At 41.4% G+C, this 27,769-nt stretch overlaps 1 protein-coding gene across 8 annotated transcripts in view; it reads right to left on the bottom strand.

Moving 5' to 3' along the window:
* The window catches only part of ABLIM2 (actin binding LIM protein family member 2), a 154,355-nt gene that overhangs the window by 101,461 nt on the left and 25,125 nt on the right, over nt 1-27,769 (bottom strand). For 7 of the 8 annotated variants that reach the window (XM_076335874.1, XM_076335877.1, XM_076335879.1 and 4 more), the window contains exon 2: nt 10,284-10,427. In XM_076335874.1, the coding sequence (XP_076191989.1) occupies nt 10,284-10,427 (144 nt within the window). Of the gene's footprint in view, nt 1-10,283; nt 10,428-19,089; nt 19,206-27,769 lie in introns of those variants that run through there. The other variant, XM_076335876.1, reaches the window with a different exon arrangement.

The following is a 27,769-nucleotide window of genomic DNA, read 5'->3' as shown; positions in this document are numbered from 1 at the left end:
TCTCCTAGGATAGGAAATCAGCATTATGTCACAGATCCACTCCTACCCAACACTTGTCATCCAAAATGAGTATCTGGAGGTAGGGTTATTTAAAACCTAGAAACAGTTTCCAACCATTATTGAAGTTCATCTCAGTGAAACGAGAAAAGCACTGCAAACACAGCACTTATGATAACGAAGAGACTAACACTGAGTAACTCAGCTGCTTGTCTTGGTATTACCCTGCATACCAAGGCGATGCCCTATCCTGAACAGTTACAAGCTTTAGAAGTAATTTTTAAGTAGTGCATAAGTGTTTGTCTGCTCTTACGGTATTGGGCAGCAAGCCAGTACCTGGACGTGCTATGGGACTTGAGATGGAAGATATCCACACCAGGAGGGTCCCTCAGAATGGTTTCTCTGACAACTCAGTAATCCCACTCATTAAGATGGTTTGCAGTTATCTGACACCAAAATACTTCATATAGATCTGAGGGGTTCCTCTGCTTGCTTAGAAACAGGCTACTTTCTTCCCCAGCCCGGTATCTGTAACAGCACCTGGAGCACTGTCATTTATACTGTGTGATTTCACAGTCAATCCAACTCCATAATTCTTTATTGCCTACAGCCTATAAAAATAAATAGCAGCAATAGCAATTAATTAATGCACTTTAAGCATGTTGCTATCCCACTATTGTATGTCATCAGTATTCCATTCACACTGTACGAATATAAAATGCATCTCTATTTTTCTTGCTGGTAAATGAGCCTACTGAAAGTAGATTAATTTTCTGGCTGTGCGCTGGGCCTGAAAATCGGCTGTGTACTGAAGGGCTCGGAGGATGCTACATTCGCAGTGCTGCTGTACACTACAGCAGGTTGTAACAGTAAAATGCACTGGTCGTCTTGTCATCCAAACAGTGCCGTTTTGCTTTCAGCCTGCCAGACAATCAAGCGTTTCGCTTATCAACCTGCAACTGCATGTATGAAGTCTATTTTTTCCCCTCATTTGTTGCCTGATGTAAGCAACCAGGCGTGAATCCAGCACAGGAGACAGAGGCAGAGACCCTGAAAATGAAAGAAGGAACAAAGACCTGACCCATCCATAACGTTGTTACAGAGAAAACAAGAAAAAGATCTCTGCTTGCTCATAAAAGGTTTCTTCCTCAGCACTAGTCCATTTCTAGCATTTTCCTCCATCTCCGAGATGGACGCTGGTGGCTGACTACGATCCCGAGAATGACACGTAGTATGTTGTTGACATAATTCTCTTTTGGCAGCTAAACTGCATGTCTTCATACACCATTGATGCAGTCTGGGAGCCTATTCTCCAAAAGCCCATGATTATATCTGGAACGTTTCTCCTGGCCACTGTGCCTGTGAGAAGCAATAGCAACCACCTGGTAAAATTCCACCGCCACAGCTTTGACTTAACTTCAAACTGACCTGCAATTAATTTGAAGCAGTCTAAGCCCGTTTCCAGAAGATAACTGTCACTGTGATAGTCCTTCTGGTGCGGATGAGTCCAGGTAAACTTTTCACGAAGGTTTTGGGGAAGTCTTCCCCAGCTGGAAGTTTGCTGACATGCAAAGTCTGCATGGGAATACCATCTCTCTCACCCTCTTGGACAATTCACACCTGAAACTTCTGTCTATAGGTGAGGCAGCAGCAAGACAGAAGGAACCTTGCAATGGTATATAATCCATATAATCCAATCACTCTTCTAGGCAGGAGTGATTATATCTAAGTCTTTCCACGCAGATGTCTGTGAAATCAAGAATACTCAAGCTTGTCAGTCACTGGCAGCATTTTAGCTATAATATCTGAAATACCAGCTATAATCTCAAGGACTGGAATCTCACCTTATTTTGTTACAGTCCGGGGTAAACAAAAACAGGAGTATGCAGCACCAGGGAAGTCTGGGGCAGACCTGCTGGTCCCTTCCCCAGCTCCCAACCAGGAACTCCAGGAAGACAGACAGTTCTGCCAGAGGAAAACCATACCAACTTTCTGGAGTGGGTAAGATACAGAGAACTGTGGGCAATATCTTATCCGTCTTACAACACTTCACTATGCATGTGTAGCATTGATAAAGCTTTAAAGGATACAACATACAACACATCTACACTAGCTCTCAGGCTAGACTGGCCACGATACCCATAAATTAATTTGTGGAGTACACACTTCAGTGCAAGAAAACCCTTAGAGATTCAGAACGCTCTTATGAGACTGACAAAACATTAACGACTCAGGTGTACTAATTAAAATGAAGGAGAGTTTGGGGAGTTTCCTGTGCACTATGTAACTTGACTCCTGTAATTTATGGAACTACACGTCTAGTAATTTTGCATTAGAAAGTACATTTCCATTTTTTATTTCCCTTCTGGAAAGTAGAATTCCCCAGTAGCTTAAAGATAGTGTTACTGCCCTATAAAAGCTCTCCTATAGTGTTATGGTGAGAGAGATCCTCACAGCACTACATACGTGGCTGTTCCAAGCTACTGCAACAACCCCCAGGGAAACTGGAAAAGTTGTCTGGTTTATATTAATTTATTATTTTAAGGAATCAATCTGGTTATTTAAAATTTACAAGTATGCTAAAGAGATTTAAGAAACAGAATAATGTGCTTTAATCCATTTTCAGCCTAATAGCATCTTAAGTGTTTATGATAAAATACTGCTGTCATTTGCCAGACTAATTAAAACAGTTTGCCCTTTTTTTTTTAATTAAAACATGTAAAGCAACAACATTAAATATTTTCTGATTTTTCATAATGATGCTTTGGGTGCTAGTTACAGGTTTGCAAATTAAGTTCTTGCTCTGACTATGCACAGATATGGCAGATGGTCTCGTGTTAATGAGTCGCAGAAAGCAGGAGGTGGAATAACACCACTGTGGCAGTGATGAATTTTATGCGACAACTCTCTCTGGGCCTCCATGCAGGCTTCACATCACCTTAGTGCATCGAAATGCCCAGTAACCACTCCAGCGTGCTGGCTGTATCCCCGCTGCATCCCCACATGAAAGGGCACGATACAGACAGAAAGTTCCCGTGCACAAAGGCATTCTTGCACTGACATTTTTTGCGTGGGGAAAAACTTTACCCTAAGAAGAGAACTTGAGTAATTCAAAAGAATTACAGGCTCTTCATGGGGGTGACACTATCTAATGTGGGCTGAAATTATGTATGCTCAAAACTGCCTTATCTGAGTAATAACTTTACTGCCTGCAAAGCTTACGTTTCCATCCAAAACTTTATCTAACGAACATCAGGCATCATTTTTAAATGCATTCAGTTTTGTCCCGGTTCTACTTTGATTTCAACCAGGGTGAGTTTTACTCCTCTCCGTTTATTTGGTGTCTTTGTCTAAACCTATCTCAGCATTCCCAGCACAGTTAAGCACCTCTCCCAGGTAGCTCTGCCCAGTGAGGAACCAGGCCTCTGCCATGCAAACATCTTCTGCATGTGGCTGTATCTGTAGTTTGGATCGTCCCCCAGAAATTTCAGCAATTACTTCTTTGAAAATCCTATCCATGTTTTTAATGAGCACTTAACTTTCTAGCATAACTTCTCAGTCTTTGGATTAGAAGGATATAAATAAGGAGAAAAACAAGGCAATAAAAAAGACTAAAGAAAACTGTATTTGTCTATTAGTAAGAAAGTAAAGCAGGGGTATATGTAATATCCTGGGTATAAAGACTAGAGTAAGCATGTATAGCTTTACTATGCCCTAAAAACCTAAAACCCCAGAAACTTCGTGTCTTTCAATGAGATAAATCAAGCTAGAAACCCGAAATAACAGAAGCTTGGTTTCCTGTGGTGGATAGACAGATAACCTTTATTGAAATGTTAGGAAGATATTCCTTTACCGATACTCTTAACCGTGATTCCTCCCCTGTCCCTTTCCCACACTTTACTAATATTATGTAAATTCATGAAAGATATTCTTAAAAAAATTCATCAGATGAAACACATGCAATGCAGCAGAAAGTTCTTCATGAATCCAAAGAAAGGTTGCAACTAACAAGGATGTGATCAAAACAACAGAAAAATTAATTATTACTTCATGACTCTGAGAGTTCACTGATGAAAATTTTTTTCACGCTTTAATTATTGAGTTACTTTTAGAAAGTTAGTGATTAATGATTTTAAAAGTTTAAGTTTAAAAATCTCAAAACCACAACGCAGACCCATTGGCCACTGCATTAAATCCCTTTTGCACAGGCAAAAGTGATTATAATTGTCATTATTATCATTATTTCAATTAAATGAAATATTAAGCTAACGTGACATTGGTAAGTCAGCCCCAAACCCACCATACTGTCCAAGCCAGACTCAGAGTATTGCGTCGAAAACATAGTTTTTCCTATTATACTGAGCTAATATAATCCAGGACTGCAAACTCCTACAGCACTTGGGAAGCAATGGGCACGCTGCTGAGAGCGCCTGATGAACAAGAGCCCCTATGCTGCATCCCCAGTGCCTAAGATACCACACATGCCATCAGTCGCTACTGCTTGGCAAAAAGCTGGGGCTCAGAAATCTTACTGGTGAGCTTCATGTAAATGACTCCCATTCCGAAACGTGAAACCCCGTAGCTATGTTCAAACGCGAGTCCCTCAGATTACACCGCATAGCTTTTAACATATTTATATCCTAGCAGATGCATTTGATCTAACAAACAAATCGCTCCTATTACCAAGTTACTTGATGTTTTTAACCTTTTCACTGAATATTCTGTGTTAGCCCTTCCCATTAACATGACTTCACAATAAATGATATAACTCTGGGCTGTGTTGTATATTCTACTGAAAAAATGGTATAAAAGTGATATACCCAGCCCAGGGCTTTTTCACAATTCCCAGGAAACTGTAGTGCCACAAGATCAGAAACGCTGACCCACAGAAACACATACCCAACTCTAGCTGAAGATGTGATATGTTCTAACAGGTTAATTAAACAAATAGATGAAAATTCATGGGGAAAAAAGTATACTTGAAACTGCTAGCTGTGCCAGCAAGGAAGACTGCACGTGCTGCATCCATAGCAAGACAGCAATCCAGGGAATTTTGATTAGGGGTAAAACAAGACAGACACATACATAGTGAAGCTGCTTGTATTGGGTTTGCATGGCAAGGTTTTGGTAGCAGAGGGGCTACAGGGGTGGCTTCTGTCAGAAGCTGCTAGAAGCTTCCCCCATGTCTGACAGAGCCACTTCCATCCGGCTCCAAGACAGACCCATCGCTGGCCAAGGCCGAGCCCGTCAGCGACGGTGGTAGCGCCTCTGGGATAACATATTTAAGAAGGGGGAAAAAAACTGCGCAACTGCAGCCAAAGAGAGGAGTGAGAATATGTGAGAGAACCAACTCTGCAGACACCATGGTCAGTGAAGGAGGGGGAGGAGGTGCTCCAGGTGCCGGAGCAGGGATTCCCCCACAGCCCGTGGTGAAGACCCTGGTGAGGCAGGCTGTCCCCCTGCAGCCCATGGAGGTCCACGGTGGAGCAGATATCCACCTGCAGCCCGTGGAGGACCCCATGCCAGAGCAGGTTTGCTGGCAGGATTTGTGACCCCGTGGGGGACCCACACGGGAGCAGTCTGTTCCTGAAGGACTGCACCCCGTGGAAAGGACCCACGCTGGAGCAGATCGTGAAGAACTGCAGCCCGTGGGAAGGGCTCACGCTGGAGAAGTTCATGGAGGACTGTCTCCCGTGGGAGGGACCCCACGCTGGAGCAGGGGAAGAGTGTGAGGAGGAAGGAGCAGCAGAGACAACACAAGATGAACTGACTACAACCCCCATTCCCCATCCCACTGCAAGACTCGGGGGGAGGAGGTAGAGAAAATCGGGAGTGAAGTTGAGCCTGGGAAGAAGGGAGGGGTGGGGGGAAGGTGTTTTAGGATTTGGTTTTATTTCTCATTATCCTACTCTGATTTGCTTGGTAATAAATTAAACTAATTTCCCCAAGTCGAGTCTGTTTTGCCCGTGACAGTAACTGGTGAGTGATCTCTCCCTGTCCATATCTCAACCCACGAGCCCTGCATTATATTTTCTCTCCCCTGTTCAGCTGAGGAGGGGAGTGACAGAGTGGCTTTGGTGGGCACCTGGCCTCCAGCCAGGGTCAACCCACCACACTGCTATAGCACAGCAGTCATGTTTTTACATCTGTGGCTCAGATTGCGAGCTTACTTCATTTCATCAAGACCAAACCAGTAAAGGACAAAGATATGAGTTATGGTCCTTCTCACGTATGAGTACTCTTGTACAAAGAACAGCTTTTTGCAGGATTGCATGGATTTTTCCCATTTAACTAGGGTGGAGGCTGCAGGATTTTTGCATGCAAATAGATTTGCAAACAAACTATGGATTGTCCATTATTTGGTCTGCTAGAGTGACTATATAAAATACTGTAAAGTGTACTTTCTGATTTTATATAAAGCTATAGTAATCAAATTATCCAGACCTCCTAGAAACATTGGGCTTTGATTCACAGTTCCAGTATTTCCTAACTACTGTATTTGACATAGGTTACTGCTACTTTGGAAATGCCGGGATGCAATCACATCACAGAAAAAGAAACACTTGACAAATACTCCTAAAACAAGGTAATTTCTGTCTTTATGAAAGATCAAAGAGGCTATCCAGGATAATATAATTGCAGCACCTACATCTCTCCTATCTACAATTCTACATTAGTCTGTGTCTCTACTGGCTCACTAAATTATGCCGTTGTAATCGAGCTCCAAGTGAGTATTTGCCTAATACCATACCCCGTATGAGAAGCAGTCCTGACCTGACAGACACCCTCAGAATGAACTAGACAACACAATTTGTTTTAATCTGATAGTCTGAGTCATCAGTATTTTATCACCTTTTGTCATTTTCCTTGGTGCTTTCATTACAGCGGTAAGAAATAAGAAGAGAATTCACAAACATGGGAACCAAAGCCCTTGAGGTCTAATGAATAAAATGTTTGCCTTATATTTCAAAGGCATCGACTTCTATTATAAACTGTGTTTTTATTAAACCCGATTAAAATTGGAGATATTTTAAAACAAAGACTGAGTAAAAATTTGAAGTGAGACTAGATGGCATGTTCCCTACAACCTTTTACTAGCAGATCGGATGTGCACTTTAACAAGAAACAATATATACAAATAGATATGGGTATAAACCTTATTTATAATGCCTATTTACCTCCATAAGTCCTATTAAACTTTGATACTGAGCAAAACTAGCAGATGTTCACAGTATTGGTAGTAAAATTTTTAATCTGGAGTTTTATCTCAATCTTGAATAGTAAGAAGAATTATTTGATTTTTAAAACTTTTCTTAGAATTCTTTAGAATCATTATCTGGGGAATGTAAGAACTGGATGGGAATGAGTGACTTCATACTAACCTTCCTTGGTTATATAATTTAATTTAAATACAAAAGGCACCTACATACTTGCTGTTACCATTCTGATACTCACAGTCCCCATAGGAATAATCAGACGGCAGTATGGCAATATACAAAACTATCTTTCTACCCTTAAAAAATGAAACAATTAAATGTCTCTGCCCCCCTGAAACCCTGTAATTTATCCAACACTATCAAGGAAATGGTTTAACATTTCACACATATTCAAAAAGGTTAAGTGTGACTTCTTCCAGTGTAATATCATCTGCAACTGATCAAGTCATTCAAACAGACCTCAAATACCTCTAGACACCCTCTCAAGACATAGTCATTTGCCATTCTTCTTCATGGGCTCTTTGTCAGTTTGTGGTTTCTGTCATCATATATCTGTAAATACTGTGAGAAAGAATGTAATTTTCTGCAGTTTCAGAAATAGCTAAGGTTTTCTGATGAAGGCTATGAAGTGGTTTAATACAGAGGCAGTCAACCTAAGCAGGCAGGCAGCTTAGCAGGGCAATGCAGCTAGCCCACACGCGAGATAATCTGTCCTGGGACTGTCCTGCGGCTGCGCTGGACGCTGGACACACTGCCTCTTTCAAGGTGCTATCTTTGGCAGATGAGGTGAGAGGGGGCAAACTGCATCACTGAGTACCATCAAAATAAATGCACCACAGGGAGGAGTCAACTGTAAGGTAAATATATTCCCAGGATCATCACCCTGCCCATGCACAACAGTCCAGCAGCATGACAAGAAAAGGGGTTGAGAAAAGGGGTTGTGGCACGAACCTCTCCTCCAAGGCTGAAAGGAGGTAAGTGGTCAACTGACCAGGAGAACTGAGTACCATTTTTTTGCTAAATCCTAACACATTAACTCTATTTTTTCATCCATTGATTTGAGCACATGATTAAAAACCCAAATCACATTTGCCTAACCTGGTTTTTTCCCCCTTTATGTTAGCTAGTGAAATGTATGTTCAGTGCTCTGTTCTGTTCCTAAGCTTTTCTCATGTAACAACGCAGTAAATCCACACTAGAAAGCAACATATGCTTCTTAAGTAACAAATAAAACCCAGAAACAAAACAAAAACAGATACCAGAAGGATGCCAGTAAATTGATGGAAACCCTTGAAAAGTGATAAAAGGAATTATGGCATTTAAATAATGGGGAAAGACAACCATGTGTGCAAACTTAGCACTTAGCAAAATGATTATTAAGGAGGAATATAAGTACTCCAAAAGCCCTGACACCGAGAAGCAGTTTAACCACGCGTCTCTGACACTACCTCCTCTGCCAGCTGAGTCTGATGGGTGGCTGACAGACACTACACTGCTTCTTCCTTGTTAACATAGTGATTTTTTTTCTCATTTTATCCAAGATTTGCCTGAAGCGTACAAACTCCTTCTTATCTCTTACGGACAGGTAGGGGTAATACAGCTTCTACAGTACGTTCATCATCATCTTCTGCATGGGGGTGGGGGAAAAAAGCCTCCGCACTGCCTAAATTTGGGATCAGTGAATAGTTTCAGAATCCTCCTGCTGCATTTGCAGGTGACCTGGCAACCTCTAAAAGGAGATGCCCTATGAAATGAAAACGTGGGTGTATAATCGTGTCTCTTTCCTTCCATAGGACTTCTCAATGTTTTCTCATAGCAGATCTGTATAAAAGGGGGCTTGGATTTCATCGAGATAATTATACAGAGCACATACCAGTATGTTACTGAGACTTCATGCAGGAGACAAGACTCCTGAATAACAAATTAGCTGCTCTCTTCCCGAGTTAGGTCTGAAAAACCAATTTGATAATAAAATTTGCCATAAGAACAGGTGGCTTTAAAAGAGTTTGAAAGATGTATGTACGGGCTGTGTTCTGCTTTAAATACCATTCTCATTCTGAATAGGTGACCAGAATATTTTTGCTATTTAGGATAGTGCACTATGCTTATTTTTCTTGCTGTGTAATTTTGCAAAGAACACAATTATTGAGCTGAACATTTAATCCTGTCTATCTAACTCATTAAAGATTGACTCAGGTATTGAATACTATATACTTAATCCCATGGGATTTATAAAAATATCAGTGTAGCTGACAGATAATGACAGTTTTCTTTCTGATAGTTTCCTCTAAATAGAAATGGAAATAGTCACATTAACACAGCTGGGACCAGAGCCATGCTCATGTTTCTAGGCTGTACTACAAGGATTAATAAACGTCATTTGAAATACTGCTTAATAATGAAACAAACAGGTTGTCCAGTAAACATCAGTGAACATCTACTCATTTGTACAGTCAAAACAAATTAGATATTTGCAACTTCCAGATAATCTTTCAAACAACCAAGTACCTACAGAAGGGGTGTTTTATCGGTTAATTCCCTGTTTCCTTGACCATCCTGCTGCCATTCACAATGTGTCAATATTAGATCACAGCCAGGCACTAACCTGGAGCAAACCTAGTAGTTCCCCCCCAAAAATGGAAAAGCACAGAGGCTCACGCTGGGATTCAAACATCACAGTCCAACACAAGAGAGTCTGAACAGACGTGGCCATGGCCCATCCCATGGCATGCATTAGAAAGCTGGGAGAGGGATACCCTCCGAATTTCTTTGTAAATGTTCATTCTCTCCTAACCCCATGCCGTGTTTCACTACCAGTTCTCCCAACCTGTTCTTCTTCAGGTCCCAACTCTATAGTAAACTCCACAAGTTTATATCCATTCAAAACATGCTCCACTTTTAGGATTTAGGATGTTTATAATCTTACAGTAAGCAGTCATAGCGTTTACAGTAAATCCTGTCAGGCATGGATTGGATTGTAAAATAATGTTTGTGAAGTTTCCAGGACCATGAAGTCACATGCCCAGTGCTAATGCCCTACTCATAGGAAGAGCTGTCACAAACACTTACCTTTGCAAACAAAGCACTTAATATGGAAATACTTGTTCTGAACTCTCAAAACTTCTCCTTTGCATGGGTTTCCACAGTTATTGCAGAGAATTGCAGTACTTGATGGCTTCTCCAGTTGGCTATGTACAGCCTGTGGTTGTGAAACTGCAAGGGAAAACAAAAGGTAGAGCATTTTAAAGGCCATCAGACACATCTTCTGTAAGACCAACAGATAATGACAATTAACACCTGGGACAAAACAGGTCAAGCAGATAAAATAGTTTTAACTTCTGGTATTGGCCAGCACAGGAGAAAAGATCTGCTAAAGCAGCTGAGCCAAGCTTCTCATTTCATAACTTTCAAAGCCCACGCCTGCAAACATTTCAAACATAAATCAGAATTGCTTATAGAGGAAAGAATCCACATGATCAAGCCTTGAGAGCCGCCGCCTGAATTTCAAAAAATGCTTTGTTGCATTTTCTCTTCAAGAAATCAAAGACTATAGATAAAAGCTACTGGTTTTATCCAAAATACCTTTAATGGGAATTAGTAACTATTACACTGTGAGCTACTGATCCTTAAAGTTCAAGGTAATTGCCTTTTTAATTGATTTTAAGATAGAAATAAATTTCTGTAGATGTTTTGACTTCATACTTCTGAAACATTGACATCTCTGTAAACACCACATACATCTGATCATTAAACAAAGGTTGCTGTCATTTTGTAAGAAAACCATGATTTCAAGATATTAGGTTTATCTAGGTTAGTAAAATATTAACTGAATTAAAAATTTGCTGCCATCTTGTGATGTAAATTAGAAATTGCATTTATTGGGCTGTTGATAATAACTATAAATTGGCATCCCAATGTGTTATGTGGAACAGGTGAGATATGACCTTATTCTTGCAATTCTGCTGCAGTACTTGCATCAATTTTTTATTGCAGTGTACTTAGGAGTCTAGAGAGCAAACATCAAGGCAGTTAATTATAAAGTGGCTGCACTATAACTCAACAGACTTGGCTTTTTTCCGATGTGAAGAAGAACTAATAACAGGAAAACAAATCAAGCATTTTAAGTACATTACACACTTAATGACATTCTTTTTCTTTAATGCGGCATGCTTATTCTAAGGTTGCATTGCTTATTTCAAAGTGATTGAATTTTTTAAAATTTTAGCTTCAAATTAAACTTACCAACTGACCAGTCAAGATGGAGCAACCTCTTGTAGGTCAATACACTAAGTATAAATGGGAATCAGATGTGTTTCCCTTCAGGGTTTAGACAAGGGATAATGCCACTGCTGCGTAACCCTTTTCTTTCATCAGCATTCAAAAAAAAAAATTGGGAAGTAAGTTTTTGTATGGGACTGCTGCAACACGATTAATCAATTTATAAGAGGCTGGATTAAACTCAGATTGGCCGAGATCTTTAGCTTCTATTCCTACTGTAATATCAGAGTTGCTATTTCAGAAAAAAGGCTTCTGAAAGAAAAAGAGATGGGAAAAAACGCCATAGAATTGATTTTAATTAAAAAAACCCAAACAAACCAAAACCCAGTAATGTCTATACCTTCACCATAGGCAGGGATGGTATAGAGAGGCCAGTGATGGTACTGTCACTATGAACACATATGATAACAGACGATACCAAAATCAGTAAGTGAGCATCGTCCAGCTTTTATTCTCTAATACTTGACCTTGCTGCTCTTCCTCCTCTATTCTCACCTCATCCCCACCGCCGGCACCTTGTGGTGATACCTAAAAAGCGTTTCCACATACACCGACTTTAAGGAGTCAGTATTTCAGTGAGATGCTGAGCCTTCCACCCAGTCTTCCAGGGGAGTTTCTGCAAGTTTTGCCAAACCAGCACTTTCTACTAAGTAAAGTGGTTTGGTTTTTTTTCCCAAGGAGATACATGGGATTGAGCTGCCCGTAGCGTTATTCACCACCCATTAGCATTCTGCCTTGTCTGCTGAAATTACGCATTCTGGGATTGTCAAAAAAGTCCTGCTCAAGGCAATGTGAACTCTGGAGCTATTACTGAAGCCCTGGCTATAATTAAGTACATCTCCAATAAAAACAACACAGCATGAGAGGCAATTAGAAGTTTATAGAAAGGCAGATGCTCAGATTTACACAGGGCAAACGGTGCACATGGTTCAAGCTAATACGAATGTCTGCCTTATTCCTCAAAAGAAAACAGAGAAAACTCTGAACTTTGCAATACTTAACTTTTGACATGAGAATTTCTCTTTACTGTAACCTGCCCAAAACAACTGCCCACCCTGAAAAAGAAACAACCCTCCAAGAAACCAAAAGAGAGTATTTTCCTGAGTTACTTAGTAGAGTAGCTGCTAAAAGTTTATAACTATAGATAAAGAAGGTTTGCTCCCTCCAGAATTACTAACAAGCATCAAATTTGTAGCATTTAATTCATGGAAGACTTGACTTAAAAAGAGCTGACCACACTCAGAACATTTTGACCTAAAAAGTTTCATTTGAAATATAAAATTCTGATTGGAATGATTAAACATCTGACTCCCCTCCCCCCCCAATGCTTGACTCTTCCCGTGGCTAAGGCATTCTGAGCAGCATCTTCTCCAGAGGCATCAGCGCCTGGCCGGTGCGGAGGCACGCAGATGGCTGCAATCTCATTCCATGGTGTGTCCCATGGGCAGGGCAGTAACCTGGCCAAGGAGTCCCAGCCGCAGCGCAGAGCATATGCTGGAGGGACCCAGATGCACCACTGGAGAGCCCCGAGGGCAGCCCTCCAAGCCAAACATACCACCTTTCCCTACAGTGAAAATACTGTTACATTTCCAGAGAAAACTTCATTTTTCTGTTTGTTTTCTTGCACCTGGGAGTTCAATGCCGCACTTGTTGCAAAGCAGCAGAAAATTGAAAATTGTTGCAAATTTGTTTTGTGAATTGTGAAACAATTGTGAAAATTGTTGCAAACTGAAAATTGTTGCAAAGGGACAGAAAACAGAAAGTTTTGCTTTCCACATTGCATGTGGTGCTCAGTGTCCAGAGCTACAGGGCAGGACTATTTAGCACATTTGCTTCTCTACAGGTCTCTGGATCAAGATTTAGAATTTAAAAAAACCCAACAACTCTATAAAATAAATTAAAAAGGAAAAGATGTAGTATTTCTGTTGGAATTCTTCCATTAGTCTTGAAGTAACACAAATCATATTTAAAATATGCATGGTAGACAGATGAATAATTAATTTTGCTTTCCTCTGTGTTCAGAACTAAGCTAATCGATATTTCACACAAAACCCCAGTGGGAATACAGTGCCTTTGGGCTCATTATAAAACTGCGCTTCTGAAGACAGTTTTAAATATTCATTCATCTAGCACAACAAAATGATGTAATTAATGATATATTAATTTAAGTTTTAATATTTTAAAATACATTGTGCTTTATGTTGAAATTGCAACTAGTGACACAATTTTAGCAAACTAACTATAGTAGTCAACTTAAAATTTTACCTTATGTTTCAAATCATTTTTAAGGAAATATGTTTACATGGCAATTTTCAGCATTGTACTTTTATGCCTTTATGTATCAAAATCAGTCTTTGAAGCAGCAAAAGATACAATCAACATATTTAATGAGTGAAACAGTGAATTACTGATAGAATGTAATGATCTGAGACTACTCAAAGGATCATAACTGACTAGAAATTATATTATATCCTGATCTACAGAATTTAACGAAATGAGAAATTACCTTCTTAACTTTAAATGACTTTTCCTGAACAGAAATACAAATGAATGCCTGATTCTCCAAACTTCCCTTTCTCCCAGACTGCATTTTGTTCTACCAGAGGTCTCTCCGCCAATCCTTAAACCCTAAAAAGATCTGACTGCACATACTTTTTGACAAGGACAAAAACTGGCAAGAAAGGAACTAGCAAACACTTTCCCCAGCACTTCATCAGCATACAAAACCTGTCTGCTGGGGACATCACTGCCAATAATCTTGCCAAATGTCTGGTGCTCACATATTTCTGATGTCAAGACTCAACCTCCCTCCAACAGGCTACGCAGTACATAATTCTGTATTTCTGGATAAAGTAGGGCTTATTGAATTAGCAATGGTTCATTAAACAAATTGTCAAATAAGATACATTCCTCAAATTTACTCCTCCACTGCTTGCTCGAGACATATGCACTTGCTGTAAGTATCATGGCGAAGAGAGGACAGTGGTATCGCTCGTTATCAACCTTACGGCAACTGTAAAATGATGTTTTCAGTGTGCTTATAACTTTGCCAAACTTCAACCGTTTATATTGACATTCTTCATGTTTGGTGTTCTTGAGCTCATTTCTTTAGGGAAAATTTCAGTCAAACTGTTTAAGCTTTTTATAAAGGTGGAAAAAAGGATAGGATAAAATATATTGGTTTTCAATGTTAAAAAGAAAGCATAGCACCTTGTTTCTGGAAGTACTTTGGAGTAAAGGCTGAAGCCTGACAGAGATGGACTTTGCAAAAGGTACACCGGATCCACGAAAATCCACAACGTGGTCAAAAAAACCCCCTTCTGAATAAACACAGCTCCTTTGGCATTGCTAGACTCAGTAGGAATTAACAGCAGTGGGGGCCAGGATGAGGTGCCAGGATTGAGGACAAGATTTGGCTGAGACAAGAGTGTTTTGGAAACAGCACAAGACAAGCTGATGGCTGTGGCAGAAGGGAGAAGATTCGTGAGTCCCTGGTCACGCTCTACTCTGGAGCCTGGAACGGAAAAATGTCGCCGCGCTCTCGTCATCTTCTCTCTGCTGTGAGAAAACCGCTGAGGGAAATCAAACCCTTGGCAAAAGATCCCATCTAGGACCGGTCCACGCAGAGGATGACAAACCCCTTTGCTATCAGGCTTTGGGTAGCCAAATGAGAAAAATCTTCATGGTAGATTACAGACCTGATGAAGAAACATATGGCCAGAAACTGCAGAATTCGACACAGTCCTAATGCTTTTTCCAGTTTGGTGCCTTTTGGTTTAACTTAGCATAAAGACCCATAGAAGCTGTTACTGAGCTTAGAAATCAAGTACTGAAAAGTTAAGAAGTCTCATGCTTAAGAATATACGTTCAATCTTGGATCAAACTTCAAATATGAGGCTTAAAGACTTTCACCTGCTTTGTTCAATATACGGACACAAAAAAAGGCCACATATCCTATTTACTCCACATTATTTAAGCCTGTTCTTAAAAACCAGTATGTTATTATTACTGCTCTTGGTGATTACAGAAGCCTGAAGTGACAAACGGACAAATGACACAATTTAATATTGGAGTCATAGAATCCTAGAATGGTTTGGATTGGAAGGGACCTTAAAGATCATCTAGTTCCAAGCCCCCTGCCATGGGCAGGGACACCTTCCACTAGACCACGTTGCTCAAAGCCCCCATCCAACCTGGCCTTGAACACTTCCAGGGAGGGGGCATCCACAGCTTCTCTGGGCAACCTGTCTCACCACCCTCCCAGTAAAGAATTTCTTCCTAATATCTAATCTAAGTCTACCCTCTTTCAGTTTAAAACTGTTACCCCTTGTTCTGTCACTACACTCCCTGATCAAGAGTCCCTCCCCATCTTTCCTGTAGGCCCCCTTTAAGTACCAGAAGGCTGCTATAAGGTCTCTCTGGACCCTTCTCTTCTCTAGGCTAAACAACCCCAACTCTCTCAGCCTTTCTTCACAGGGGACAGGCTCCAGCCCCTTGATCATCTTTGTGGCCCTCCTCTGGACCCGCTCGAGCAGGTCCATGTCTGTCTTATGCTGGGGCCCCCAGAGCTGAACACTAGGTCTGACAGGTGCTTTCTGTTCTGTAATATTTCATATGGTTATTTTAAAGAGTACTGTGAATTAAACAAAGGTGTAATTTGAATGGATAGACAACATTTATGTGAATAAATACTTTATTCCTAAATAACAAGTTTTTGTAATCCCCCAAATTACCTCTCAGTCCAGGGAAAGTGCTAATTCCTCACCAAGGTTCCTGGATGGATAGTGCAGAACCAGAGCCTGAAGACAACGGCAAAAGGAAAACCAAAGGGATTGGCGGGGGGTGTGGGGGGGGTGTGTCCCCTCCCCTGTTCTTTTTGTGTTTTGTTTTTTTTTTTTATCCTGTTCTTGAGGTTGGGTTTAAAAAGTGCAAGCCTTTCATTTCAGGCTCATACAAATATAATATCATTTGCCTTCAACAGCAACCCCCCGTCAGCAGAAAAGCTACATCAATTTTCTTTAGCAACTATCAGCACTACTGGCTCCTCTATAAATTCACCAGGAACATCCCTCTTCACGACCCATTACATTCACTTCATGAGATGGAAACATTTTGTTTGAGCAAAAAGACATTAATATCTAAATTTACCAGTATCAGCTGTTTAGTTCATAATAATGTCCAGTTTTTCAACAAAGACACAGGCCACATTCCAACTCTGAACCAAAAATGCACAGCTCTGATAATGGATATTATTCTGCATGAAGGAATTAGCAGAAAATTATCTCTGTGTTGACACTGAAACCTTTCATCTCTATAGGTAGAGATGGTGACTGAAAATCAGAATAAACCAATATGAGACCCAAATGCCTTTAGTCACTAAGTATTTGAGAAACAGGACAGAGTACTGATTGCTAAAAATGCTGTATCAAGCGATTTGGGGAGGGTGTGGTTCACGGCAGCCCAGAGGGGAATTAAATTTGCAATCGTCTCTGAGCAGGATTAAAGGAGAAGCAGATGAGTGCAGCAGCACCCGACCACAATTAGATTGGAGTTCAAGTTGTTTTTTTGCCAAACTGTTCTTCTGTCGCCTCAGTCAAAACACTCGGGGTTGGATTTAAAAACACCCAGATGAAAGCAAAGGAAACAAGCATTTAAGTGCCTCTAAATATCCCATGAAGCATTATTCCTGGTTTTAAATGCCTAAAGCTGGCCCCTGCTCTCTCCCTGCCTTGTATCTGTGTGTAAAATACAGTGACTAGGAGTTCTTCCAGTGGCGGCGTGGGGGTGAGGATAATATAACACAGTAATAAGTAAAACGGTAATACATACGATGTTCAGAAAACTACATGGGTGTGAGCTATAAATTTACTTCAGATAAGGGGCTTTGGTTTCTTTTCTTTTTCCTAAGAACTGGTGAATCATACGGAGTCTTGTTGGGGCCTGAGACCTCAATGATCCTTTCCACGGAAAGGATGAGAAGAAGAGTGATTGTGAAGCAGGGACTCCACAAGCCTTCCCCATCCATCCTTCTGACCACGCTTGGCAGCAGGGAAGAGCAATTCCCTGGCCCCAGCCCTGCCCGGCCATGCACCCCGGTGGTCCAGGCACCAGGGCAGGAGGGAGCACACATGCCCAAATGGACGGGCACCAAACCTGCCTGAGCAGCAGACATGTTAGAAACAGATGTTCTGCAACAGCATGTTAAGTATCTACCGGTAACCTGTTTTACCGTATTTCTCAATTAGCAGCTTGTGTTAAAAGCCATTTCAAACGTGTTTGCATGCTTTACAGTGCCTTGTCATTATAATGCAATACCTTTTTCTTCCTTACATCTCACAACAAAGCAGAAGATCACAAGGATAAAGGGAAAGCTAAAGAAGTTTTGCCTTGAATGTCCACATTACATAGTCTCTTGAGCCCTCCAGCTGGCCATACAGAGGGCTGAACTGTCCCCATGCCAGTGCACACCAGCTCGCTTGCTTCCCCAGCAGGGCTCTTCTGCACCGGGCAGGTCCAGCCGCCCCCCCAGAAATGCTCACTGCTCTTTCCAAGACCTCTGCTGTAGCTCCTGCAGCAAAGCACTATTACTGCTTCTCTCTTTAGTTCCTATACCGTAAGACAGGCAATTCAGCAAATTCAATAAATCTTTATGTCAATAGGTCTCTATTTAATTGAATTCATTCACATAGTCCAAAAATACAAAATAACATGGTTCAAGAATCACGCTGCTTTTTGAAATGTATAACTGCTGCTACTACTCACAAACAACAGCTTTTACAGTGCCTTTCCATTGGCACTGAGGAAAGGATTGCACGCCTTTTCCAGCACTTCCTATGGACCATAATCAAACCAGAAACCTATAGCTGCTACAGGACAGCAGGCAGACAGCACAACTGAAGCAACCTGTGCTTTTACTGCTAATTACAGACTTTATGGGATGAGAGACAAAGGAGAGGTGTTATCCAGCAGAATGTGAATACAACCATGCATAAGAGATGCAACACAGCACAAGTACACGGCACACGAGAGCTCCAGATCACACCATCTGCTCAGTGCAAAATTCACATCACATAAACGAGCCTAGCACAAGCTAACCTCCTGCCCTCGTTATTATAATAAAATACTTACCAAATCCAAAGGCAGTTAGTAAAAATCTCTGCTGAATTTTAGGAACCATTACTGCAGCAATATAAAGGCTGTTTTTGTATGGGTTTAGCAAGATTACTACGAGAAAGGATACAGGAACAGCACTCCAATATATCTGCATAAAGCAATAGGGTTTTTTTTTTCATTACAAGCTAACATAAACTCTAAGGTCAATTTAAATTAAATAAAATGAGGAAAGTTTTCAAATCGAGCTGTCAGCTAAATGTCAGTATCATTATAATTTCCAAATCATCATTCATATAATTAAAAGAATATGAAGCATAATTTAAAATTAATGTTTAACCATCTTCCTCCACTCTGCTGTGTTTCCACATAAACACAGAATAATTATTCTCACGACAGTATCAATGATTTCGTTACCGCAGCTCCGGATGAAAAACAAGTCATTTCAGGTCTAGGCTTTCCAAAATGTGGAGTCATCACACTGTACCTGTATCTTCCGGCATTCCCGCATTAATTCCCTTCGAGAGGGGAAATGCCACCAGAAGCACCACTGCTGTGGTGGCCAGCCGGCGGCGAGGAGCTCAGCCGGAGTGGCAGGGGAGCGGGAGCTGCGGCAGCGTGCTGTCACGGAGCCGCTCCGACACCAACGCGCCCAGGGGTCAGATGACTCCTGCAGCACCCACGCACAGGCGGGAGGCGAGCCAACACCTCGCTGCCATGTAAAAATAGCGTCCTGCAGAAGCCTAAATATTGTCACGTCCATGGGGTGGGCCACCGCTGGCAGGGTCCCGGAGGGACTGGACGCAGGACGTGCCAGCGAGGGCTGTCTTGGCATCGAGCGATGCCACCTTCCATAGCCACTGCAGGGTGGTGCTGGGCACCTGGGGAAAAAGGCTAAAAGAAGGAAAACCTGCAAACTGCCTGGCCACAAATTAAAAATACAGGCAGAGGTAGCTGGGAAACCCCTCTAGCCATCCCCCGATCCAGGCGGTCCCTTCCCCCTGGTGCAGGAGGGCACAGCACTGATTTCGGAAGGAGGTGCTGTAAACATGTCTCTCTCCCGAAGGTGGTCAGTGAGATACCTGGCAGCCAAAAATCTCTCCCCTGATTGCTCATACAGAGTTGGACTGCGTATCACTGGAGTAACAGCGATGTGTTGAGCTATTTAAAGCAATACTTGCTTGCCCAGTTATCATGTGAATACTCCACGAGGATTAAAATCTGTAGCTCTTACTTGCTTTGGACTAAATTTGTGTGAAGGTAATAACGTGGCTTGTGCATTGGAAAGGGGATTGATGGCTTGGAGAACAAACTGGCTAAACCTGGAGTAAAGTGCTGGGATAGAAACAGGATTGCACCTCCCTTTTTCACAATGCTGATTATTTTTTCCCTGCAGGCTTCACAGAAGCCAAAACACTCTCCACCCTCCATTGCTCACCATCTTTTATCCAGTCATTGCCTGCTTGGTTACAAAGCAGCAAAGAAACAGCTTTTTCTCTCTTTTGACAAACAGAAACTAGGCAGGGGTGTAAACGTGCAAACAGGTCTCCGCAGCTTCTGATGCTGCTGAGGGCGGGCTGTGAAAGCAACACAGCTTGTGTAGCACCATGCACAAAAAGCACAGCAAGTTCACTCTGCTATGCAGGTTGAAGAATATTTTACACTGAATCATATTAAAATCTATTGAACTGATCCAATTTGCATGTATGTTGAAGGCTGAGTCTCCATCGACTTCAACAGTCGATGCTGAATCATTTTGCAGAAAGTTCAATACCTTCCAATCTCCATCAAAAAACAAACAGTTTTTTAAAACTTGAAATACTGCTTTTTTTCTTTGTTTGAAAAAGAAAAAAAGGACTTGTGTAGAATAAAGTGCAGATTTTATGGCTTAGTGAAACTCTTATGAATTTTTTTTAAGCTCTTGCCAGCTCACTATGGATGAATTCTTATAAACACTATATAAAGAGGGCCTGGAGGCTCTTTATTCTTTTTTTTGAAAACAAAAAGCATCAATGCTTGAAAAGCATCTATATGCAATTATGATCAAGTTTGAAAATATTTCATGATGAAAAGCCAGAAACAGCTGACAGTTCGTAGATCTCATAGAAATGCCCATCAACTAAAGCAGAAATCGAGAATTCCCCCGAGTTTCAGATTGTTTCCCTTTGGTTTCTTACTTGCAGAAAGTATCTTTACATTTTGTAACAGATAGGAAACAAAACATTGCTTTGTTTGTCCAGTATTGACTATTGGGAACGGAACGTGCATTTCTATAAGGACAGCTGAGGAGCTCTGACTGCAGAAATCCATATGGTGAGTACACCACTGTCCTGGACATGGTCTGTAACTTTAAATAGCCCCCGGCTGACACGGCCTGAGACCCAGAGAGCAGATCTGAAGATCCTAGGTTCTGCACATTGAATCAAAACTATGAATTATTCCATTTTTTAAAATTCTTACATATGCGCTATCTTGCAGCAACTGACTTTTGGTGTTAAAACCTTACGGCAAGATTTTGTTCGATACTGTTGTGCTGTCTGTGTGAGGCCAAATCTGTCCCCGCACTCTTTTGGATCACCATCAGCCACCCTGGCCGAGCTCTCCAGATATTTGCAGGATTTGGCCTACTTAGTTTTTCCCAGCGGCTACTTCAGCTTGGCAGAAATGCAGAAGGCACTTTGCTAAATAGCAACGCTCTGAAGGAACATAAATTAATAGGCAGGAAAAGTGAAAGCACTTTCACTCTAACACAGCCTTTCCCTCCGCCAGGCTTTCTCCTTTTCAAGGCTAAATGCTATATAACCCACATTTTGACATTATATGATCATAATGCAGTCACATAGTGTACTGATTTGTATTTACAATTCTAGGTGTAATCCCTGAGCCCCCCCTGCGGTCTCACCACTTGGCTACAGCACAGGAAAAATCATACTTGAAGAGCTCAGAGGGTTTTGATGGTGTTGCTGTGAAACTCCAGCACAAGTCATGGGCTTCACAGGCACAAAGTACGAGGCTATTGCACTTCATTACTGTGATGGACTGACTCGGCGGAGCATGACAAGATACAGCAGTGACGGCAGCACAGGCGAAACAGCTCAGACACCGCCTGCTGACACTCCTGCTGCAAATGATCCAGAAAGCAGAATAGCTTTAACCTGATTTCTCAAATCAATGCAAGCCAAATACCTGTAACTCCCGTTTCAAAAGTAGTAACACTGCCCTTGCTATAGAAAAGGATGAGGCACTTGGCTCCTCTTACAACTTCAAGTGAAGTTCTAGTAGCCACAGCAATGCCCTCGCCCATCCTCTGTTTGAGGTTTCTTTTCACCAAGGTTACATTACCGAGGTCAACTCCTTCACTGATGTCTTTGCAAACAGCAGCCAGACAGCTTAGCAACAAATTTAGGCCACGCTGAAATGGATTAGCTGGCTGCAAACTCCTTATAGCCTATGGTACCATTGGTTGTAAATGGCATTTTTGAAAGATTTCAGATCCGTTCCTAATTAACTCATGTTTTTCCCTGTACTTGCATCTCTCTTCCCACTAAAAGTTAAAGTGAATGTCAATAGTAACTGAAGGCGATGGCATACGGTCTAATCCTGCTCCTTTCTCCCATGCTCACAGCACCGCACTAGACCCATTTTGAGCTTTTTCCATAGCCTGTCTTTGAAAATGTTTAGAAACAATTATTTATTCTATTAAATATGAAGAACGTAGATGTTTTTCTCCACTATAAAATATGAAGCACTTTCTAATCAGGAGTTTTTTAAAAATCAGAGCTAAAACACCACCTGAGATTCAGGGACTTTGCAATACATGTATGTACCTGCTTGCATACAGCAATTCTCATGCTGCTCGGGGACTGCATGTTGGTTTAACTTTTAAGTTGCCCTGTGTGGAGTCAGGAGTTGGACTTTGTGATCCTTGTGGGTCCCTTGCAACTCAGGAGCTTCTATGAGTCTATGAATCTATGTCCTTGGACTTTAAGTTGCTCACTAAGTTTCTAGCCAACCGCATATATGACTGTTTAATAGCAAATGGAGACTGCAGAGTCCAGTCTCAATACAGATTAAGAAATTTACTTTTCATAAACAATCTGTAATTAATGAATTTTACTTTGAAAATGCTGGAAAATACAAGAAATCATCATATTTCACACATTTTTCTCAGTATGCTTTAAGGTATCTTTCCTTCTAAGTCGCAAAAACTCACTGTAGAGCTGCTTCGTGTTCTTTTTGACTCACAGTGGTTTCAATCCAGGTTAGTGTTTATTTGGATTTTCATTGAGGATAATATGATCCCAAACAAACAAACAAACAAATGCAATAAAATTAAGTATATCTCTGTATGCAATGATACAGATTTTGGCAATGCTTGATCACTAGGACAAAAATAAAATTAAGAAATAGATGTTTCCTTTTAACTATCATCATTTATTAATTGAACTGATATATTCCTTAGTGGTTGTGTTCAAAGTTGGCACTATTGCTGAACAGTCCTTGCCCTCAAGCATTTAAGATCCAAATAAAGAGGACAAACCCATGGCAGAAGTGAAAACGAACAGTAAAAGGGTAAAGGTTTGAGATAGAGTTGGTTAAATGGTGTCTCTACAACTGAACCCATGTCGTCCAACTCTCTGCCCAGCCTTTCTTGCGTCAGTCCCATCCCTGCTGGGGATGGACTTGCAGAGTCACCCAACCATGCCCTCAGTGACCAGTCGCACCCTACCAAAATCTGTCCTGCTCAGAAACGGACTGAATTTAAACTCCTGGCTCTCAAACATCTCCATCCTCAAGTCCACACATGAGAAAACATTTCCTATCACCTGCACAGCAATGAGCCGTATACATGGGCATCTTTAATTGAAACACACACGCAAGCAAGTCAGAGAAAAATAACGATTTGTGGGCTTTTGTAGTACAAGGCACTGAAGTATAAGGCACCGACAACACTGCATATTTATGAAGCAGGAAAACTTAAAATGTGAGATCAGGCTAAGAATCCACTCTGGGCTCTGCATAATGGAGAGCAGGCAGCTGTGCTTGCTCCAGAGGTAACCGGGTCATGAGTCCTTCTCTGCTCCCTGCTATCTCTTGGGAATAAAGAGCTTCCTTCAGCCCTGAAATTCATGATGACAGTCCTTATCTGCTGGCCAGCAAGTCAGATGAATGAAACCAGAACTTCTCCCATTCCTAGCTCCTTTCTCCCAGAGGGGGACCTCTCTACAGCAGACCTAGATCCAGACCGAAGGGTGCGTTATCCCCTTTTACTCCCCCAACTAGAATAAAAGCACCATCTAGTATTCTTCAGAAAACTGTACACATGAAATAGTGAGCAGAAATCAAACATAAAGCCTGCAAAGCCTTTAGCAGAGATTTTATAATGGGAAAAAATGGTGTATCAAACCCATAAATAGGGTGCAAGAAAATCCTTAGAGGACTGGAAAAAACCAAACCAACCCTGTCTCATAACGAGGTGACAGAGTAGCGGCACGTCCAGAAAGCTGTTTGCAAAGTGACACAGGTCAGAGGGTAAAGGGATATGGTCTGGTTAGCAGCAAAGGGACAAGGAGAGCCACAGCGATGGTACCGCAGGTCACACGCCTTCAGAAATGAACCTGCCGCACAGGGAATCTGCTGACCTTACAAAACTGATAGGGACGGCTGGTAAAAAATGGAGTAGACGTCAGATAACAAAAGACCTGCTTAAGTAGAGGTTTTAGGCTGACATGTGCCATTTAGCACAGAAAAACTGCCATGTAATAAGGATAAGGCAAGCAATTAACAAAAGGTATTAGTTTCTAAAAGGTCAGGCACTACAAGGCACTAATCAGAGAAAGGACTTGAGAGCATGAGAGGGAAACTTAAACCATCTGCTGAATACCTGGTGGTAAGCTGGGAAAGCAAGCAGGATAATGCGATGTATTGTATTGAGGGAAGGGAAGGCATCCTGGTTGCAACAGAAATGGTACTGTAACAAGAACTGCTGAGATAAAACCCAGAATCCGAGCCCGGCATTTTATGGGAGGGAAATCAAAGAAGCAGAATGAGGCAATAAATGTCAGCCGGTGTGGCCAAAAATTGCACATAGTAGGCATGAAAGTTAGAAAAGCTAACTGATATTCTTTAATACAGGAGGAATTAAACAACAACATGAATTTGACATCTATGGGTTGACAAATGGTGCAAGAAAGATGACAGGCATTGCAAAGATGCCAAGATCATTTTTGGGTATTTCTTCTGGGAGTAAATTAATGCATGGAGCAGGTTTTTAAAGATGGATTTTTCTGTGTGGGCTGACGGTACCTGCACACAAACAGAGAAAGAGATGACTAAATGTTAATTTATCATTGTTTTACATACAAAATTGCCATTTATATTGTCTGGATTTTTAATTAATGGAAATTCTGAGTGCTTAAATGGAGAATAAACTGAAGTATCAACTAAGTAATCAGATAGACTTAAAGTATCTTCATTGCTTCACTCTCTTCTGGAAAGTTACACAGACATTGCCATAATTCTGCAATCACAAGCTACCTATCGTGCAAGATTATCAAACGATAATGTGGGTTGGGTGCTACTTGGAAAAAAGATTCAACCTGCTCTCTCATGTGTTTTAATTAGAATCCAGAAATTTAACTTTGGAGGTGTCTTATGAAGAAAAAGAAAAAGCAATGAATGCACATAAAACCCCTGAAAAAATGGAAGATTTTGAGAGTTAAGAGGCCTGGGACTAGGTCTAAGGAAAGATTCATGTGCCAGAAATGCCATACACCTAAGTCCAAAGCTGCAAGGCTGAAAAACTCCCTTCTCACACCTGCTCCTCGGCATGTCCAAAGGCAGAGCGAGCCGATTTTTCACTTCCCATTTCCCAGCTGTCCACGGAGGACTGCAAGAAAGTGCCTTTGGTTTCCCCCCCCTTTTCCATATGTAGTGGACAGTAAAGCAGCTCTATGTGCCTGTTTGTAGCTTACATCCTTTGTGCAAGTGCGGGGTACTGACTGCTTTTACTTGTTATCACTCAGCAGATCTGAGGATCTCCTATTTGAAGACTTAACCTTCCTTGTTTTCCAAGAAAATGTGACTATAGAGAGCTTTACGGGTCCTTGGCACATTTGTTGGAGGAAACCTGGAGAGGAGCTTCCCCACCTGAGCCCAGGTTGCCTTTGCAAGGCCGTGCAGCTCAGCCTGTCTCTGATGCGTGGCACCACGAGGACAGGCATGCGTGGCCAAAAACACATGCAGAAACCCCTCTTTGCAAAAAAAGTTGGCTATAATCTCCTGATTAGGGCAAACTGAAAAACTGGCAAGGCGACTTTAACCCCATTAGGTCCAACAGGGAACCACAGCTGCGAATTCTGCTTACTCAGGGGCTCGAGCAGCTGTGAGTCTAACCCTGGCCTTTGCACAGACAGCTCTGTTCAGGTTTACAAAGGCGAGGAGAGAGACACTGAAATCAGGGTCAGGATCCGGACTGTGAATCCCAAGTGTAAGGCCCTGAACAAGAAACCCGCCCCAGAAGGCAGAGGGGATTTCAGACACGTCCTCACCTTCAGCTCTCTGCGTCCCGTGCACACGCACCCGACTCCCAGCGCTTTAATCCTTGTCTTAGCCCACAGCGACCACACCAGAAAAGATTTTTCTGCCTGCTTTCCAAATCCCATTCTCTATAAAGGGATGTAGCTGCAAAGCAGCAGGTCAGGTCCAAAGCCTACTTAAATACATTCATTTTGATTGAGGATCACTGAGGAATTAGTCAACAACGTGGAGTGCTGTTTTGAAAGTAAAAAAGATAAAAAAGAAGTCATCAAAAAAAGAAGTCATCATTGGAAATGTGATGTTGTTGGACTTCACCCTGTTCCCAGTGAAGCCCACCAGTAAAACTGTTATTGATCTGGATGGAAGACTTTCAACAGCATTCATTTCTGATCTCAGTTCAGCCAAGTTTTGATCTTAGCAATTTACTCATCACTACCAGCAAGTTCAGCCTTTCCCCTCTTTGCCTAAGGTTACAATTTCTGATCAGTAACATCTGAAATGAAATTATGTCTCTGAGCTCACTTTAATACCAAGAAACAAAGCAGAAAGATTTTTTTCTCAGAGTGTGTCTAAATTAATTGGTATTCTTTATTGCTCAGTTCCAGCATAAGTAGCTCTGAAATTTTAAGAATCAATTAAAAAAACCACTGGACTCTATGTCTATTACTGCTCTGCAGCTCCCTAATTAGGCGATAATCACTTCTAGCACCTCCACCAGTTACTCAAGCCATATTCCTGCCAGTCCCCTCATCTTTAGGGCATTAAGCTATAGAGTGCCATGACCCTAGATCAGAAACTGGCATTTTGGTGCTATTTACACCCCCCGGCTCTGTAGCACTGACAAGGTTGCACCCCTGCTTAGCATCACTCTTCACGCTGATATTTGCTCCATCTGTGTCATCGAACGGGGGAGGGGAAGAAGCACATTCCCTGGCTTGGAAATGAGCAAATGTTTGGAACTGGGGAAAAACAGTTTAGAAGGAATTTCCATGGCTCATTCCTCTTTCCATTCCCTGGTACAAACAGAATAATAATAACAATGCCTGCTTGTTATAGCAACACCGAAAAGCAAAAGCAAGATAAAATAATGTAAAAAACAATAGTTCATTTTGATAGCCAAGCCACAATGAATCACCCCCAATCATTAATTAAATTATAATTCCACTAATGCTGTATGAAACGGTGTTTTGAAAAGGATTACAAACAATAATTTAAGGACCTTTCCAAAGGTTCTTTTTTTTTATCCTGTATTCTATGGCATATAAAAATGTCTTAAATAATTACGCTAGCATATAAAACTGAACTCCTGGTTTACTTGCTCTGCTTAATTTGGCATTAAGAGGGGATTAGCCACTGTTTTATTGCAATCATACAGTTACTTCAAATATATATAGGTATTGACATTATTGAAGTGGTGGTGCTAAAGTCACGCTACTTTAAACGTGCAAATTAGTTAACTTTGGTGAAGTTCTCACAGCATGAGAATTTCTCCTTAGTCTCAATTACACTCATACAAATCTAATTGTGCTTCACCCCCATCAGATACATCAGCACATTGCCTCTCTTTTCACATGCAGGCCACACAATTTCTGCAATCAATTATCTTTCAACACCGCATTCAAAGGAGA

The sequence above is a fragment of the Aptenodytes patagonicus genome, chromosome 4 (genome assembly GCF_965638725.1).
Source record: "Aptenodytes patagonicus chromosome 4, bAptPat1.pri.cur, whole genome shotgun sequence".
NCBI classification, from domain to species: Eukaryota; Metazoa; Chordata; class Aves; order Sphenisciformes; family Spheniscidae; genus Aptenodytes; species Aptenodytes patagonicus.
Note: the sequence above shows the minus strand (reverse complement) of the source record. Positions and strands in the feature narration are given on the sequence as shown.